At 55.2% G+C, this 16,715-nt stretch overlaps 1 protein-coding gene across 4 annotated transcripts; it reads right to left on the reverse strand.

Annotated features, from left to right (window-relative positions):
• Positions 1–1,780: 1,780 nt before the first annotated feature.
• On the reverse strand, positions 1,781–15,401 carry UBE2L6 (ubiquitin conjugating enzyme E2 L6). 4 transcript variants are annotated; one of them, XM_027979791.3, is made up of 4 exons: positions 15,125–15,160; positions 9,117–9,212; positions 5,672–5,858; positions 1,781–2,518 (listed from the first exon to the last, which is right to left on the reverse strand). In XM_027979791.3, the coding sequence occupies exons 1-4, from the start codon at positions 15,149–15,151 to the stop codon at positions 2,367–2,369; spliced, it is 462 nt and encodes a 153-aa protein (XP_027835592.1). In that variant the 5' UTR covers positions 15,152–15,160; the 3' UTR covers positions 1,781–2,366. The 4 variants fall into 4 exon arrangements, with proteins under 4 accessions (XP_027835592.1, XP_027835593.1, XP_060255566.1 ...); XM_027979792.3 differs by lacking the exon at positions 9,117–9,212; XM_060399583.1 differs by lacking the exons at positions 5,672–5,858; positions 15,125–15,160 and adding an exon at positions 14,127–14,361.
• Between the last annotated feature and the right edge of the window lie 1,314 nt (positions 15,402–16,715).

Genomic DNA, 16,715 nt, shown 5'->3' on the forward strand with positions numbered 1-16,715 from the left:
GAGTCAGACGTGACTTAGCAATCTAGCGACTAACAATGACAACAAAGGACCAAAGACCTGGCCTGGGGCCTGCCACATACACGTTCTCGGACAAGGAGGCCTGGCGTGCTGCGACTCATGGGGTCGCAGAGAGTCGGACACAACTGAGCGACTGAACTGAGGCAGTGGCCCAAAGAAGCGACATCCTCACGCTTCCAGCCACGGGTGGCACCTTCCCACGTTCTTCCCTCTTTCCACACTTCTCCTACATTAGGGAATTCCAGGACAGGGACTGGAGGAGAAGATTCTCTAGAACCCTCACTCAGACTCGGCTCATGGGGCCTGGAGGTGACTCCTTTGACCCTAAGATACTCCATGTTCTGTCTCTGAAGGGCCAGTGGTTGGGGATTTCCCTGGCAGTCCAGTAGTTAAGAGCCCACACTTCTACTGCAGGGGGCATGCATTCAATCCCAAGTCAGGGGACTAATATCCTGCATGCTGTGTGGTGCGGCCAAAAATATGGGAAAAAAAAAAAAATGCCAGTGGCTTTAGAAGCTCCTCCAGAAGCTCCTCCTTTGTGCCAAGATAATCCCTGAACTCTGGCTGAGGTTTTGTTTCTGTTTTCCACTGCTCACTAGAGACGAGCCCTAGAGCTGAGTACGCTGCTGCAGCTGCTTGCTTAGTTATTTCTGTCGCGCCCGACTCAGTGCGACCCCGTGGGCTGCAGCCCGCCAGGCTCCTCTGTCCATGGGATTCTCCAGGCAAGGATACTGGAGTGGGTTGCCATGCCCTCCTCCAGCGAGACCTCCTGCCTTGCAGGCAGATTCTTTACCGCTGAGCCACCAGGGAAGCCCAGAGCTGACCCTAATTTCCTAACAATCCTGTCTGGCTTTATCAGCCGTTGGGAGCATGTGCGCTGATGAGAGCGGCTCAGGAGAAACACAGAAATGAAAGCCGCCAGCTCGGCACTGTGGCAGAGGTGCAGACTCCGCCCAGGTCAGCAGAGGGGATGTGGCAACCCACTGGAGGGCTCGGTTAGCCTTGGTCGCCTGCTGTATAAAACAGGGGGCGTTACCCCTGTGGGTGGGTCTACGACCCCTCTCGCTGAGGATGGCCGGGTCCCTCACAGCCAGCTTTTCCCACAGCGCTTGGGGTCACACAAGGATCCGTGCCCCGCGAGCCCTCCGTTGATCCGGAAGCAAGCATCTTTCATTCGACTGCAGCTAAACAAGCCTCCTCCTGATGAACCACTTGCCCCCTCAGTGAACGCTCAGGGGTGGACCCTTGTGTTTAACAGCTGAGCAAACTCACGGTCTCCATGGCTCCCCTTGGACTCAAGCTGGAAGGGAAACCCCTCCTGGCGTAAAGCCGGACGCTAGGAACCGGCCACCAAACCGGACAGCAGTGGTTTAAAAACCATGGAGTCGGGGCTCCCCTGGTGGCCCAGGGTTAAGACTCCGCCTTGCAGTGCAAGGGACGCCAGTTCGATCCCTCGTCGGGGAAGACTGCACAGGCCGCGGGGCAACTAAGCCCACGTGCGACAACTACCGAGCCCATGAGCTGCAGCTGCTGAGTCCGTGAGCCTGGGGTCCGCGCTCGGCAAGAGGGGACGTGCGATGGGAAGCCCGGGGCTGCAACGAGCGAGGAGCTCCCCCTTGCCGAGACTCCAGGAACTGCAACTAGCGTGTCGCTCCCCCTTGCCGCGACTCCAGGAAACCCAGCAGTGACGGTCCCAGCTCGGCCAAAAAATGAAATACATAAGTAAATCTTTAAAAACAAAACGAAAGACAGTACAGTCAGATTTCTGGGGTGGAGAGGAGATTCTTCACTTTATGATTCATCAGTGGAAACAAAGGTTTTGCACCTAAATCCATACAGGTCTACAATGCAACCGCTCCATCCCCAGAGCACTTGGTTTTAAGAGTCCCTCCTCCCCCTGACCCCCTCCTGGTATGCATCCCACCTGACTTGCTGCCCCAAAGCAGGGCTCTGTGAGGGGCGGGCATTCGGGTTGGCTGCTCATCTGGCTGGGAAGGTGACCTGAGTCTCTAAGATGGACCAACCGGTGGGACCAGGAACCCCATCACGGAGCACTGGAGAGCTGGATTTTGAGTCTGCAAACCTAAATGCCTCTGGCTCTGGGGCAGAGAAAGGGGCTGGGGAAAGCACATCTGTGGCCAGTGGGTCCACACTCATAACGGCAGTCCCCTCCCCGTACACACACACACACACACACACACACACACACACACACACACACACACACACAACCTAAGAAGGAAATCTTGGAAGACACGAGCAAGTGCAAGATCGCAAAGAGGCTCTGGCCCCCCGTCCATGAGGGGCGTCCATCCGTCACACAGAAAGCAGGCGGGTCAGAAGCCGGCTTAGGAGGGCCGGTCCACTCCAAACTGGAGGGTGAACTCTTGGGCCGTCCGGTCAAACAGCTCTGGGTCCTGCGTCAGCTGCTCCGCGAGCTCTAGCCGAACGGGCTCTCCCGGCTCCGGCTGATTCACCAGCACGTTGAGGGCCTCCAGGACTGGGGAGAGAAGTCAGATCAGGACATCAGGAGGGAGAGAAAAAACTCCTGGGAAGGAAGCGATGCCGCCCACTCCCAGATCCTCCCGGAACCCACACCGACCCACGCCTTAGGACGGCTCTACTAGGATTTGCTCTCTACGAGCAAATCAGATGCCACTCAGGGTCCCCGATGACGGCGTCCGAAGCTCTCATGAGCAGTTATCTCCGCGGTTTCCAACCTGTGTTCCACGGTGTCACAGAAGCTGTTCAAATGGGGCCCCAAGGGTCGCGAGGGTCGGTGAAATCAATGCGGTGTCTGAGTTCTGTTCCCTTTTCAGCCAGAACTCTGCTTTTGTTGCGTCTGACTCTCTGAGACCCTGAGGACTGCAGCACGCAGCCTCCTCTGTCTTCCACTATCTCCTGGAGTTTGCTCAAATTCATGTCCACGAAGGTGGTAACAGGACTCCAAAACTTTTTATTTGGGGAAAAAAGGGTTCCGAGGCTCAAGACTGGAAACCACTCCTGCCTTGTGGCTTGAAATCTTTCACGGGTGACTTTGGGAACCGGGAAGGCAGTGCCCCCCCCTTGTGCCCGTAGGCATGCACACAAGCGTGCGGCCCTGGGCTCGGGGCGCTCTGCAGAGCTCTGGTGCTCACCAAGGACCACGCCTCTGCCTCTCCCCAGCACTCGTTTCCAGGGTTAAGAACTCCCGAGCTGATCCAGAGGTGGGATATTTTTTAAAAGCATTTATTTATTTATCTGGCCTCCCTGGGTCTTCATTATGGATCTTTAGTTGCAGCCTGTGGGATCTAGTCCCCTGATCAGGGATCAAATCAAGGCCCCCTGCATTGGGAGTGTGGAGTCTCAGCCACTAGACCACCAGGGAAGCCCCCAGAAACAGGACTGATCACATACTGATTACGTCCACGACTAGGGCCACAGTGCCTGACCTGTCGCTGCAGCCATGTGTGGTCATCTTGATTTAAATTAATTGAAATTCATGACAATTAGGAATGCAGTTCATAGTCCCAACAGCCACACTTCAAGTGCTTGAAAGCTACATGGGGCCAGTGTCTGTGGCATTGGACAGGGCCGCTATAGACCGACTCCATCACTGAAGAAAGTTCTGCTGAGCCGCGCGGTTCAGAGCCGGCCAAGCGAGGCCTCGAATCCCAGCTCTGCCGTCTGCCAGCTCAGGTAAGAGCTCAGCTTTCACAGGCCCGTGTCCTGATGGGGCCGATGAGAGCACTATTTCAAGGGGCTTCTGGGGGACTGAATGAGGCTGATGTGTTAAAAATGGCTGATTGCCCTGGGTTAGAAAGTTCAGGTTCTCAGTGGTGCAGGGACGTATGTGAGACCAAGTCCTCAAGGGCCATCAGCTCCATTTTTGTATTCCTGAATTATGATTAATCCAGTATAATTCCAATTTGTCATCCATGGATGTACACCAAAAATACCATCTGGAAGAAAAAAGTGACTTTTTATGCTGGAGAGGGTGGGTGGAAGAGAAAACCCTCCTACTTTGTTGGTGGGATATGTAAATTGGTGAAGCCACTATGGAGACCAGTAGGAGGTTCCTTAAAAAAATAAAAGTAGAGTTGCCGCACGATCCACCAATCGCACCCGAGCATATACCCAGAGAAAACGCTAACTCAAAAAGCTACGCACACCCCAACGTCCGCAGCAGCACTGCTTACAACAGACAGGACATGAGTGCGACCTAAATGCCCACCGACAGACAAGCGGGTAAAGAAGACGCGGTAGACACGCACCGGGAAACAGTACTCAGCCGCAAACCACAGTGAAAGGACGCCATCTGCAGCAACGTACGGATGGACCTGGAGATCACCGTATCAAGCGAAGGAAGTCAGGCAGAGAAGGACAGATACCGTATGATATCCCTTACATGTGGAATCGTAAAAAGATACACGTGAACTCACGTACAAAGCAGAAACACTCACAGACCCAGGGGAAGCAGGAGAGGAGGGCGACACCAGGAGCTAGAGGTGAGCAGATACGAACTGCTGCACGCAAAGACAGTCAGCAAGGCCCTGCTGTGTCGCCTGGGAAACCACTCAGCACCTGTGATAGACGCAGTGGGAAAGAGTGTGGAAGGAACGCATATTCACGTGGATCCCCGGATCACTTTGCTGTGTGCCATAAACCAACACGACATTGTAAATGAACCGTAAAAGTAAAGTGAAGTCGCTCAGTCGTGTCCGACTCTTTGCAACCCCATGGACTATATTAGCCTGCCGGGCTCCTCTGTCCATGGCGTTTTCCAGGCAAGAATACAGGAGTGGATAGCCATTTCCTTCCCTCAAAATTAACCATACTTCAGTTAAAAAAAAAAGTGAACTAAAAAGACACCGTGTGAAGCTTTCAGCGCAGTGTCAGAGTGCCTGCTGAAGCGACGCACGTCATCGCTAGGCCCGCCCTTCGGCTGTGCTTACAGCACCGGACCTTGCGTCCACCACCAGTCCCATCCGCAGCTGCGGACTGTTTCTGCTTTGGCTCTGGCCCTTCGTTCTTTCCGGAGTTATTTCCCCACTGACCTCCAGTTGCATGCTGGGCACCTCCCCACCTGGGACGTTCCTCTTTCAGTGCCCTATCTTTTTGCCTTTTCATACTGTTCATGGGGTTCTCAAGGCAAGAATACTGAAGTGGTTTGCCATTCCCTTCTCCAGTGGCCCACATTCTATCAGACCTCTCCACCATGACCTGCCCGTCTTGGGTGGCCTCACACGGCATGGCTTAGTTTCATTGAGTTAAACAAGCGAATTCAGCGAATTCAGTCACTCGCTCACGTCTGACTCTTTGCAGCCCCATGGACTGTACAGGCTCTTCTGTACATGGAATTTTCCAAGCAGGGATCGTGGAGTGGGCGGCCATTCCCTTCTCCAGGGGATCTTCCTGACCCAGGGATCAGACCTGGGTCTCCTGCGCTGCGGGCAGACTCTTTACCATCTGAGCCCCCAGTGAAGCCCTGGTAGTTTCTTGCCTGGGAAACTCCGCGGACAGAGGAGCCTGGGGGCTACTGTCCCTGGGGTCACAAAGTCCGGCGTAACTTAGTGACTGAACGGCAGTAAACAGGAGCCACCGACACGAAAGTGGCCCCGTGACCCCCGCCCCGACTCGGTCTGGGGCCCTGTCCTGGCGGGACCCAGCCCACCTTGGCAGGTCTTGGTGCTGGCTTTCCAGTTCTTCTTGTTGATGAGGGGCAGGCACACCCTCCCGTCCCTGTCCACGTTGGGGTGGTAGATCCTGGTGGTGAATTTCACCGTGGGGGGCTGGAACGGGTACTCCCTCGGGAAGCTGATGCACAGCCTGAAGGCCTTGAGGTTGTAGGGTGGCCTCTCCTGTGCGAGAGAAGGAGTCATGCTCTGGGCAGAGGCACCGCTGCCCTCCTCCCCCAGGACCTGGGCCTGGCTCCCCCTCCCCGCCCCGCCCCAGCGTCCCAGGCTTCCTCTGCTCCACTCCGAGGAAGGACCGTGAATGCAGACACAGACGGCACGTGCACCCACGTAGCAACTGGACTGTGCGTCAGAGCCCCCTGGCCTGGCACTCCCACGAGTCAGATCCTGGCTTCTGCTGTGTGCCCGAGGGCCAGCTGCCTCCCACCCCTAAGCCTCAGCTTCCTCCCTTGAGAAATGGGTGCAGTTTGACTGGAGACATCCTCAGGACCACCTTAGCTTCTTTTTATTATATCAGTAATTAACATCTTTCCAGTTTTATTGAAAAATAACTGATACACATCACTAAGCTTAAGGCGTCGAGCTTGATGGTTAGATTCACATATGCTGTGAAAGAATTACCACAATAGGTTCAGCTGACACCCATCTTCTCATATAAAAAAACGAAGAGAAAGAATAAGGAAAAAAAAATTTCTCCTCGGGGTGAGAGTTTTTAGGATTTACTTTCTTGACCATTTTTCTAGGACTTGTCTGGTGGCCCAGTGGTTAGGAATCCGCCTGCAGACATGGGTTCGATCCCTGGTCCAGAAAAATCCCATATGTCCCAGAGCAACTAAGTCCATGAAAGTGAAGTTGCTCAGTCGTCTCTGACTGTGTGATCCCATGAACTGTAGCCCACCAGGCTCCTCCATCCATGGGATTTCCGGGGCAAGCATACTCGAGTGGGTTGCCATTTCCTTCTCCAGAGGATCTTCCTGACCCAGGGATCGAACCTGGGTCTCCCGAATTGCAGGCAGACGCTTTACTGTCTGAGCCACCAGGGAAGTCAGCTAAGCCCGGGCGCCACAAGCACTGGGTCTGTGCCCTAGAGCCCGGGAGTGCATATCCCGAAGCCGTCTCGCCCTAGAGCCGTGCTGCACAAACCGAGAGTAGCCGGCGCTCACTGCGACTAGGGGAAAGCCTCTGCAGCGACAGAGACCCAGCAGAGCTTAGGCAGTGCATACTATTACGGGTATTTTACCACCTTAAAACAACAATTCGGAACCGGAGTGCCTAAGCGTTGCCAGGAGCCAGCAGAAGACCCTCTGCTGCTGCCGCTGCTGCTAAGTCGCTTCAGTCGTGTCCGACTCTGTGCGACCCCAGAGACGGCAGCCCACCAGGCTCCCTCGTCCCTGGGATTCTCCAGGCAAGAACACTGGAGTGGGTTTCCATTTCCTTCTCCAATGCATGGAAGTGAAAGTGAAAGTGAAGTCGCCCAGTCACGTCCGACTCTTAGCGACCCCATGGACCGGCAGCCTTCCAGGCTCCTCCGTCCACTGGATCTTTAGCAACTGGAAGGCTTTCCTGCACCCGTTCTGTGCTGCCTGCTGCTAAGGGCTTGACACGCATTAGCCCATGCAGCAGGGTGTAGGGGTTACGTGGGCTTCAGGCCACGCGGCTGGAGTGTGAGCCGTCGCTCTGTCAACCCCATGCCTGTGCGACCTTAGGCGAGCTGCCGAACATCTCTGTGCTCTCCTTACAGAGAGTCACAACCTCCTCCACAGGGCTTGCCCGACAATTAAATGAGTCGATTCACTTTTCTTCTAAGGTAGTGAAGAGTGCACCAGCTTATTTTATTTTATTTTTTTTTTACTATTTATTTATGTATTTGGCTGCACTGAGTCTTAGTTGCAACATGCGGAATCTAGTTCCCTGACCAGGGATGGAACCCAGGTGCCCTGCGCTGAGGAGCACAGGGTCTTGGCCACCGGGCCCCCAGAGAAGTCCTGTGCTAATTCACGTCAGGGATCTAGAATATGGCCAGGCACATGGCAAGCACTCCTTATGTGTCAGCTCTTAGGGTACGTACTTTGAGAACTCATAGTATTAGCATCAGGATTTCCAGAAGAAACAAGTTCAGCATACACAAGTGACCTGCCCAGGGTCACAGCAACAGTGCCCGATGGGGACTCAGCACGGTCGACTGGACTGTTCCACACGGGAGCAGTAACCCACACCCCTAGTGGGGGGGACCCCAGGGCTCGGATGAGCCCAGCACAGCACACAGGGGCCTCCAGGCTGCTGCGAAAGCTCCAAACCCTTTCAGAACCTTCGTGGCAGAGAAGGCAGGAGAATGACCGTCAGGACGACATACGTGGGACTTCCCCGGCGGCCTGGAGGCTAAGACTCCGTGGTCCCAGTGCAGGGGGCCCACGTTCGACCCCTGGTCAGGGAGCCGGATCCCACAGGCCGCAACTAAGACCCGGCGCAGCCAAATAAATAAGCCTTTGAAAAAAGAATGACATACGGAAGTTCGGAGTGAAGGTTTTAAGAAATTCCCTCTTCCTGAGCAGAAGGCAGAAAGGGAGCTGTGGCAGTCATGGGTGTGTCCGAGCAAATGCTGGGCAGATAAAGAACATGTGTTCTCGATACCGTGCAGAGGCTGGGGCTGGGGCACAGACCCAAGACCAGGGGTGAGGCCTCAGCAAAGGGGGGGCTCTAGGGCTTCAGCAGTCGTGGCAGGTGGGCTCCGGCACTGTGGGCCCAGGCTCTAGACCACAGGCTCAACGCTTGGTTGCTCCGGGTGTGTGGGATCTTCCCGGGTCGGGGATTGAACCCATGTCTCCCGCACTGGCAGGCGGATTCTTTACCACTTAGTCAACAAGGAAGCCTTTTGTTGTTGTTTTTGATGCTCTTTGTCTGCCGAAGCTTCCATGACAGGCTCGGTAGCTACTGGCTTGAAGAAGGGGTCTCCGACTAAGCCCAAAGGCCTTTTAGCCTCTGCATCAGTTGGCCTGGACGTCAGAAGCAATCAATGTAGACAGAGACACCTCTGCCAACGATTATCTCCAGTGAAAAAAGGGTTCTATGACTTCCCTGATGGGCTAGTGGCTAGGACTCCACCCGCCAGGGCAGGGCACACGGGTTCCTCGCTGGCCCGGGAAGACCCCACATGCTGTGGGGCAGCTAAGGCAGTGTGCTGGTTAGTGAGCCCGTGCTCCGAAGCGAGAGAAGCCACCCCAGTGAGAAGCCTCGGCACCCAACTAGAGATTGGGGCCCAGTCGCCGCAGCTAGAGAGCGCCCGCGTGCAGCAGCGAAGTCCCGGTGCAGCCAAAACTAAGAAGAAAGGACTCTCAGGCAGGAAAGTCCTTGCCCGGTCCAGCCCTCGCGGCCCCAGCCCCGGCCCTAAGTGGTCCAGTCCCAGCAGGCCCCGCAGACACTCACAGGCAGCAGCAGCGCGTGCCACACCAGCACGTTGTCCTCCTCGCTGCACAGGTGCCGCAGGTACTTGGGAAGCTGCTTCTGCAGGTCTTCCAGCTCCTGCAGGGGCACAGAGCGGGCAGCTGGCCGAGCCTCCCCTCCTCCGGCACCCCGCCCCCCCCGCCCCACAGCAGACCGTCCCCAGTTCCAGGCAGGACAGAAGCCGGCATTCACTGCGCACTGTGTGTCCGGCCCGGTGCTCAGGGCCTTAAGTGAACTGCCCGGTCTTTAGCTTCACTCCAGCTCTGTAGGTACCAGGTGGAGGATGATGCACATCACCAGGTCTAGATACTGTAACCTGGGAGTAAACCTCTTGGGGCTCAGTGGTAAAGAATCGGCCTTGGAATGCAAGGGACACCTGTTCGATCCCTGGGTGGGAAAGGTCCTCTGGAGAAAGAAATGGCCACCCGCTCCACTATTCTTGCCCGGAGAATCTCGTGGACAGAGGAGCCTGGCAGGATACAGCCCACGGGGTCGCAAAGAGTCAGACACGACTGAGCGACTAAATACCAGCAACGCAGCTCTCTGAGGAGCCTTTCCTGCAGAAACCGAGGCGCTTCACGTCTGTCCTCTGGTTCTCCTCCTAGGGAGCCACGCCGCCCTGCCTCCCTCTACCCACTGGTGAGCAGGATGGCGACGCGCCCTCACCGTGCCCGGGGCAGGGCGGGGGCAGCAGAGACGTCAGCCTGCCCCTGTCAGACTGCCCCAGAGCAGGCCTGGGGAGGGGCACCGCTCAGGCAGACCGCACCCGAGGAGAATGCCACACGCCGAGCAGGGAAACCAGAGGACGAGCAACGACTCGCCTGCCCAGGAAGGCGGCCCGTCCCCTGAGCACCACTGAGCTCTCCCAACAGCGTCTTCCACGGACCCGCCACTAGGGCACGGGCCCCTCGAGAGCTTCACTGGAGTGGTGGAAGGAAGACGCTGTGATTCTGTGAATAAAGTGTGGACACATCATAGGAGGGGAAAGGAAACAGTGGTCGCTTAGTCGTGAAAGACGCCGGGATTCTTGGCCTCTGGAGGAGACGAGTTCAATCCCGGGCCTGTGACGAGGCTTGATCGCGCAGAGCTTTTGTGTCATGAAGTTTTATTAAAGCATAAAGAGATAGAGAAAGCTTCTGACATAGACATCAGAAGACGGCAGAAAGAGTGCCACCCTGCTAGCCTTTAGCAGCACGTCATATACTATCAGCAGGCTGCTAACTGGGGACAGGAGATGTCTCAAACCTCAGAGCAGCACCAGGCCCCTCACCCGCAGCATGCCTTCTGACATGATCCTGGCACCAGATGGGTCATCCTGGGCCATAAAGCGATTGACACGAATCCTGAAGAAGGACAGGTTTCAAGGAAATACATAGTTTCATTAACATCGATGAGGAGAACAATGTTTGAGTAAAACATACAGGTTTGTTGAGCCCTTAATCGGTCTGAGTCTTAAGCTGAACAGACTTGAAGAAAGACAGAGTCCAGGGTAAATGCATAGCTCATTAACATAGCTTAAGACAAACATTTCCATAAGAAAAGGTGCTGGTAAACTCTAGGTTTGCGAAAAGTTAACTTCAGGTGGAGCCAGGGGTCGTCTTGGCAACACAGAATTTTAAGAAAAACCTCCTTTTAAATTTAGAGAAGGGAAAATATGGAGAAAAACACAGAGAAGGGGAAAAAAATCTCACACTTGTTTGTTTCCTCCTGCCGCTTAAGAGAGAGCTAAAAAATGCCTGACACTTGCAGCCTGTCTCCTCCGTTTGGAGACCCCTGGCCTTCCTGCCTGTTACCCTCTCAAAAGGAGAAGAGAGGAGAGGGCAGGGGAGGGGAGCAGGGGGCGTCACACGGGTGACCCTGAGCTGGGCCCTGCAGCATGAACAGGAGTCCGCCAAGCAGGGAGCCGGCGAAGCCCCAGGGCAGAGGGCCCAGTTAGAGCAGAGGTGTGCAGCGTGTCCCGTGCAAAGTTCACAGTTGTTACGGGAAAAGGATTCCACGGTCAAGCACATTGGGAAACACTAGGCTAAACCGAGTTCTTCCCTGCAGGACTTTCCAAAGCCTTTAACACTCTGCTGCCCAAGCGTGCAACACATCTCAAATTTAGTATTAGACCAAGGAATCCCGCTCTCCATTTGGGGTTCTTTTCGTGAGACAACAGACCTTTTAAAAAATGTATTTTCGTTTCTTTAAAAAAACTATTTTAAATTGAAGTATAGTTGCTGGGCAATATTATATGTTATGATATAGTGATTCACAATTTCTAAAGGTTACACTCTGTCTATAGTTATTATAAAATATTGGCTATATTCCCCATATTGTACAGTATATGTATCCCTGGGGCTTATCTTATACCCAGTAGTTTGTACCTCTCACCCCCTACTCAATGCTGCCTCTCCCTTCTCCCTTTCTCCTCAGCAATACACCTTAAAAAAAAAAAAAAAGATATAAAGACATTTAGGGAATTCTCTGGCTGCCCAGTGCTTACGACTCCCACGCCTTCGCAGAGTGTGATCCCTGGCGGGGGAACTAAGCTCCTGTATGCCACATAACACAGCCAAAATATAAGTAAATGTATTTAAAAAGAGACAGTCAAGGGCCGGTCATATTTTCCTGAAACACTCAGTTCCGTTCCGTTCAGTTCAGTCACTCAGTCGTGTCCGGCTCTCTGCGACCCCATGAATCGCAGCACGCCAGGCTTCTGGGTGTAGACCAGAAGTTCTCAACCAGGGCGTTCCTTTATCTACCCGCCCCCAGCACTTTTGGCACTGTCTAGACCCAGAAAAACATCTATTTCTGCTTTATTGATTATGCCAAAGCCTTTGACTGTGTGGATCACAGCAAACTGGAAAAATCTGAAAGAGATGGGAATACAGACCACCTGACCTGCCTCTTGAGAAACCTATATGCAGGTCAGGAAGCAACAGTTAGAACTGGACATGGAACAACAGACTGGTTCCAAATAGGAAAAGGAGTATGGTCAAGGCTATATATTGTCACCCTGCTTATTTAACTTCTATGCAGAGTACATCATGAGAAACGCTGGGCTGGCGGAAGCACAAGCCTGGAGAAATATCAATGACCTCAGATATGCCGATGACCCCTCCCTTATGGCAGAAAGTGAAGAGGAACTAAAAAGCCTCTTGATGAAAGCGAAAGAGGAGAGTGAAAAAGTTGGCTTAAAGCTCAACATTCAGAAAACGAAGATCATGGCATCTGGTCCCATCACTTCATGGGAAATTGATGGGAAACAGTGTCAGACTTCATTTTGGGGGGCTCCAAAATCACTGCAGATGATGACTGCAGCCATGAAATTAAAAGACGCTTACTCCTTGCAAGAAAAGTTATGACCAACCTAGACAGTATATTCAAAAGCAGAGACATTACTTTGCCAACTAAGGTCTGTCTAGTCAAGGCTATGGTTTTTCCTGTGGTCATGTATGGATGTGAGAGTTGGACTGTGAAGAAAGCTGAGCGCTGAAGAATTGATGCTTTTGAACTGTGGTGTTGGAGAAGACTCTTGAGAGTCCCTTGGACTGCAAGGAGATCCAACCAGTCCTGGGTGTTCTTTGGAAGGACTGATGCTAAAGCTGAAACTCCAGTACTTTGGCCACCTCATGCGAAGAGTTGACTCGATGGAAAAGATTCTGATGTTGGGAGGGATTGTGGGCAGGAGGAGAAGGGGACAACAGAGGATAAGATGGCTGGATGGCATCACCGACTCGATGGACGTGAGTTTGAGTGAACTCCGGAGTTGGTGATGGACAGGGAGGCCTGGCGTGCTGTGGTTCATGGGGTCGCAGAGAGCCGGACACGACTGAGCGACTGAGCTGGGCTGAGACCCATTTCTACCACATGTGGAGGCGTGCTGCTCCATCCAGAGGGTAGAGACCAGGGCTGTGATAAACATCCTCGAGAAAATGATCCAAGCTCAAATATCAGTGGCGACAAAGTTGTGAAATTCTGGCATAAACAAAGGCAGAGAGAAAGGTCCCCAAAGACGGTCCACAGCTGGGGGAACCCTTCATACTATGCCCCTGCTAAACTTTCTCTGAGCCCCAAAATACAAGCACACCCTTATCCCCTGTTTCTTATCTTTCTACACTCCACCTGTGTTCATGCCAGCAAAGGGCCCAGAGTCTATGACCCCTCATTGATCTGTTACTCCAAACTAGAAGCATCTCCTGCTACCAGTTCCAGGATCGTCTGTGACTCCTGAGCAAGAAGGAAGCCCCACGCTGCGCAGAAAAGCCCTGGAAGAGACATTTTCTCAACTTTACCAAAACTGAAGGAACTTGGACTTTACCTGTCATACATGAGTTCTGCCAAGACTTTCGCAAAGCCTGGAGATGTTGAAACCCACAGCTGTTTCCCGAGGCCTGCTCAGAAGTCATCTGACTCAGAGGAACAGAAAATGAAAGTAGAGAAGCCACTGAAAGAACCTCTGGGTTGGAGCCTCACCAATCCGGGCTCAAATCTCAGCCCCACCACTGCCTGCCAGGTGACCCAGGACAATCAATTTAGTCTTTGTGAGCCTCAACTTCCCCACCTGTAAAATGGGGTAGAGGACTCATCTCACAGGGTTGCTGAAACGACCGCTGTAAACTAGCTGCCATTTAATGGTGCCAGGGGGGACAAATGCTGGCTCCCAGCTTTCCTGCTTGGTGGGAAAAACTCTCTGCCTCATTTTGTGCCCAACCTCGAGTTCAGTCCTTCTGGGCTGAGCCTTCTCTGGGTGCCCCAACCTGTGATCATTTTGTTCCCAGAGGCTGAGGGTAGCACCTCCTGTTCACCCTCCTCATGCCTGCACACAGGAGGGGCACCTTCTGAGAGACTCACAGCCTCAGGGGTGTCAGACCCACATCCCCAGAACTGCTCCACCGTCAGGGAGATTCTTTACCATCTGAGCCGCCAGGGAATACTCCCCCCCACCTTCCCCATCTATCTCCAATCCCAGCCACACCCCAGTCCCCCAAACACCTTGGGTTTTCCCACCTCCTGGGGAAAATCCGTCCCTCGCCATCCTTCCCGATCTCACTTCAAAATTGTGTACCCGATCAGAATGAAGATAGACTTTTCTCATTTTCTCTGCCTCCCTACTTCCTAGAGCAGGAACCAGCGTATGGGAGGCATTCAACATCTGTAGGCCAAATGAACTCACAACCATCTACTCCAGGTAACCTGGGTTCGCCCTGGCAGCTTTTCTTCCGGAGAAAACCCTGAGAACTTTGCTCTCAACTCCTACTCAGCATCCCATACTTCCTGGGACTTTTTTTTTTTTTTTTCCCTGAGCGCGGCGGGCGGGGCGGGGCGGGCTGGGCGCTGGGGTGTCGCTGCACGACTTGAGGGATCTTCGTTCCCCGACTGGGGATCCAACGGTGCCCCCGCCAGTGGAAGTCCTAACCACTGGACCACCAGGGACGTCCCCCTTCTTGGGGCTCTAATGTGGGCACCAGAGCACGGGGGTCCTGGTTATCTCTGTTTAAAAGGCAGCTGCCACCACTGCCAACAGAGCGCCTGGCTCCAGGAAGACGCCAGGAACCAACCAATCCTTCCCGCACCTGAACGTGAAAGCCGCTCAGTCGTGTCCGGCTCTTTGCGACCCCACGGCCTACTGGAGTGGGTAGCCTTTCCCTCCTCCAGGGGATCTTCCCAACCCCGGAGTCGAACGCAGGTCTCCCGCTTTGCTGGCGGACTCCTTCCCAGCTGAGCCACGGGGGAAGCCCGCACCCGGGACGCAGGTGACTCAGAGTTTCTGGCCGAGAAATGAAACTGAAACCGATTCGGGGGAGGCGGCTCACGCCCCAGCACAGCTCAGGGAGCCGGCGACACCCCCGCCCATGTCCTCCCACCCCCCGAAACTGCAGACCCTCTGGCAGCCGCACCGGTCCTCGGGGAGGGGGCAGGGACGCAGGGACTCAGCGGGCCTGGGTCCCCCGAACGCGCTCGGGGCGCAGCGGGCGGGATGCGGGGAGCCCCGCGGGAGGGGTTACCTTCGCCACCCGCTTGCTCGCCGTCATCTTGGGACCGAGAGCGGGGCTCCGGGGGACGAGCCAGACTCGGGAGCGGCCCGCGGGCTCGGCGCGCCCCGCCCCTGGGCCGCGCCCCCACGGGCCCCGCCCGCGCTCCGCTCCGCCCGCCGCGGCCGCGGGGCCACCGAGCACGGGGGCGCGCGCGGGCCCCGATGGGCTCCGGAGCCTGGGAGCTCGAGCGCTTCCTTGTCCGGAGCCCGGCGGGCCTGGGAGCGCGCGGCATCGCGGGGCGCCGGGCACCCGGCCGCGAGCGCGCGCGGGGCGCGGGGCCGGGGCCCGCCCATCCGGGGTCTCCGGCAGCGCTGCCGCCCGAGGCCGCGCCGGGGGCTCCAACCCCGTCGTCAGCCCCCGCTGCTCCAGACGCGCGCGCCCCGAGTAAACCCGCGATGCTCGCCGTGCACGCGCGGCTCTGGACCGGCCGCCTGGGGTCCACACCGTCAGACCGGCGCCCTGAGCCCCTCCAGCGGATTCCCGGAGTCCACCCGGCCCCCCCGCCCCGGGCAAACCATTAACCCTCTCTGGCCCCGAGTCCCCACTCTACAAATGGCTGGGAGACACCGGAGACGATGTCCGCCCCCACGCCCCTCCCCTGGGAGCACGGGGTCCTGTGTGCTGTCCGCACTGGGTGGGGAAGGCAAAGACGCCTCCCCCACGTGACCGCTGGGTACAGAGCACCCCGAGGGGCGCCCTCAGCCCCGTTCTCTAGCTTCAGCGGTCTGGGGGGCCTTTCAGTCCTTTTCTAGGTTTAGTATTTGGTAGTCACGTGTGGAGAAGGCAGTGGCAACCCACTCCAGTACTTTTGCCTGGAGAATCCCGTGGACAGGGGAGCCTGGTGGGCTGCAGTCCATGGGGCCACACAGAGTGGGACACGACTGAGCGACTGAACTGACTGACAGTGAAGTACCTACCGCGCAGGAGGGCGTGGGCAAACCACTCCAGTCTTCTTGCCTGGAGAATCCCACGGACAGAGGAGCCTGGTGGGCGACAGTCCATGGGGTCACACAGAGTCGGACACAACTGAGCGACTGAGGATGCTCACAAGCACCTATTACACGCAGATCTGGGAGACGGGTGGTGGCACCCCAGCATAGACTTGGGTCCTCCCTTATCTTACCATCGGTCCAGTACACACTGCAGGCCCCAGAACGCGGGCAGGGCCTCTTTCCTCCAGCGTGAAGGGGAGGCCCTGGTGGGCTTGAAGCCCGGGAGCACTGGGCAGCATCTGGGGGTAATCGCCTAGTAACGATGAGACTGGGTAAGCCTGTTTCCCTTACCCTCATCTCCTTCAGCTCAGAGGAGGAGGAAAACCAGAAAACATTCTGGGCATGTATTTTGAGTTCTGAATTCACTGCCTCACTTATTGTTTATCTAGGTGTCTTGATACCAAACAGCTTCTCTGCTGGTGTGTAGGATGTGTTTGCAGAATGATTTATTCTCTGTTTCATTGAATTCAATGAGTTTTAACAGGGAATCTTCTTGTTTTCTTTCTTTCTCTCTCTCTCTCTCTTTTTTTTTTTTTTTATGTAGTTCCCTGAGCAGGAACACAACAGTT

This window comes from Ovis aries, chromosome 15 (genome assembly GCF_016772045.2).
Source record: "Ovis aries strain OAR_USU_Benz2616 breed Rambouillet chromosome 15, ARS-UI_Ramb_v3.0, whole genome shotgun sequence".
NCBI lineage: Eukaryota > Metazoa > Chordata > Mammalia > Artiodactyla > Bovidae > Ovis > Ovis aries.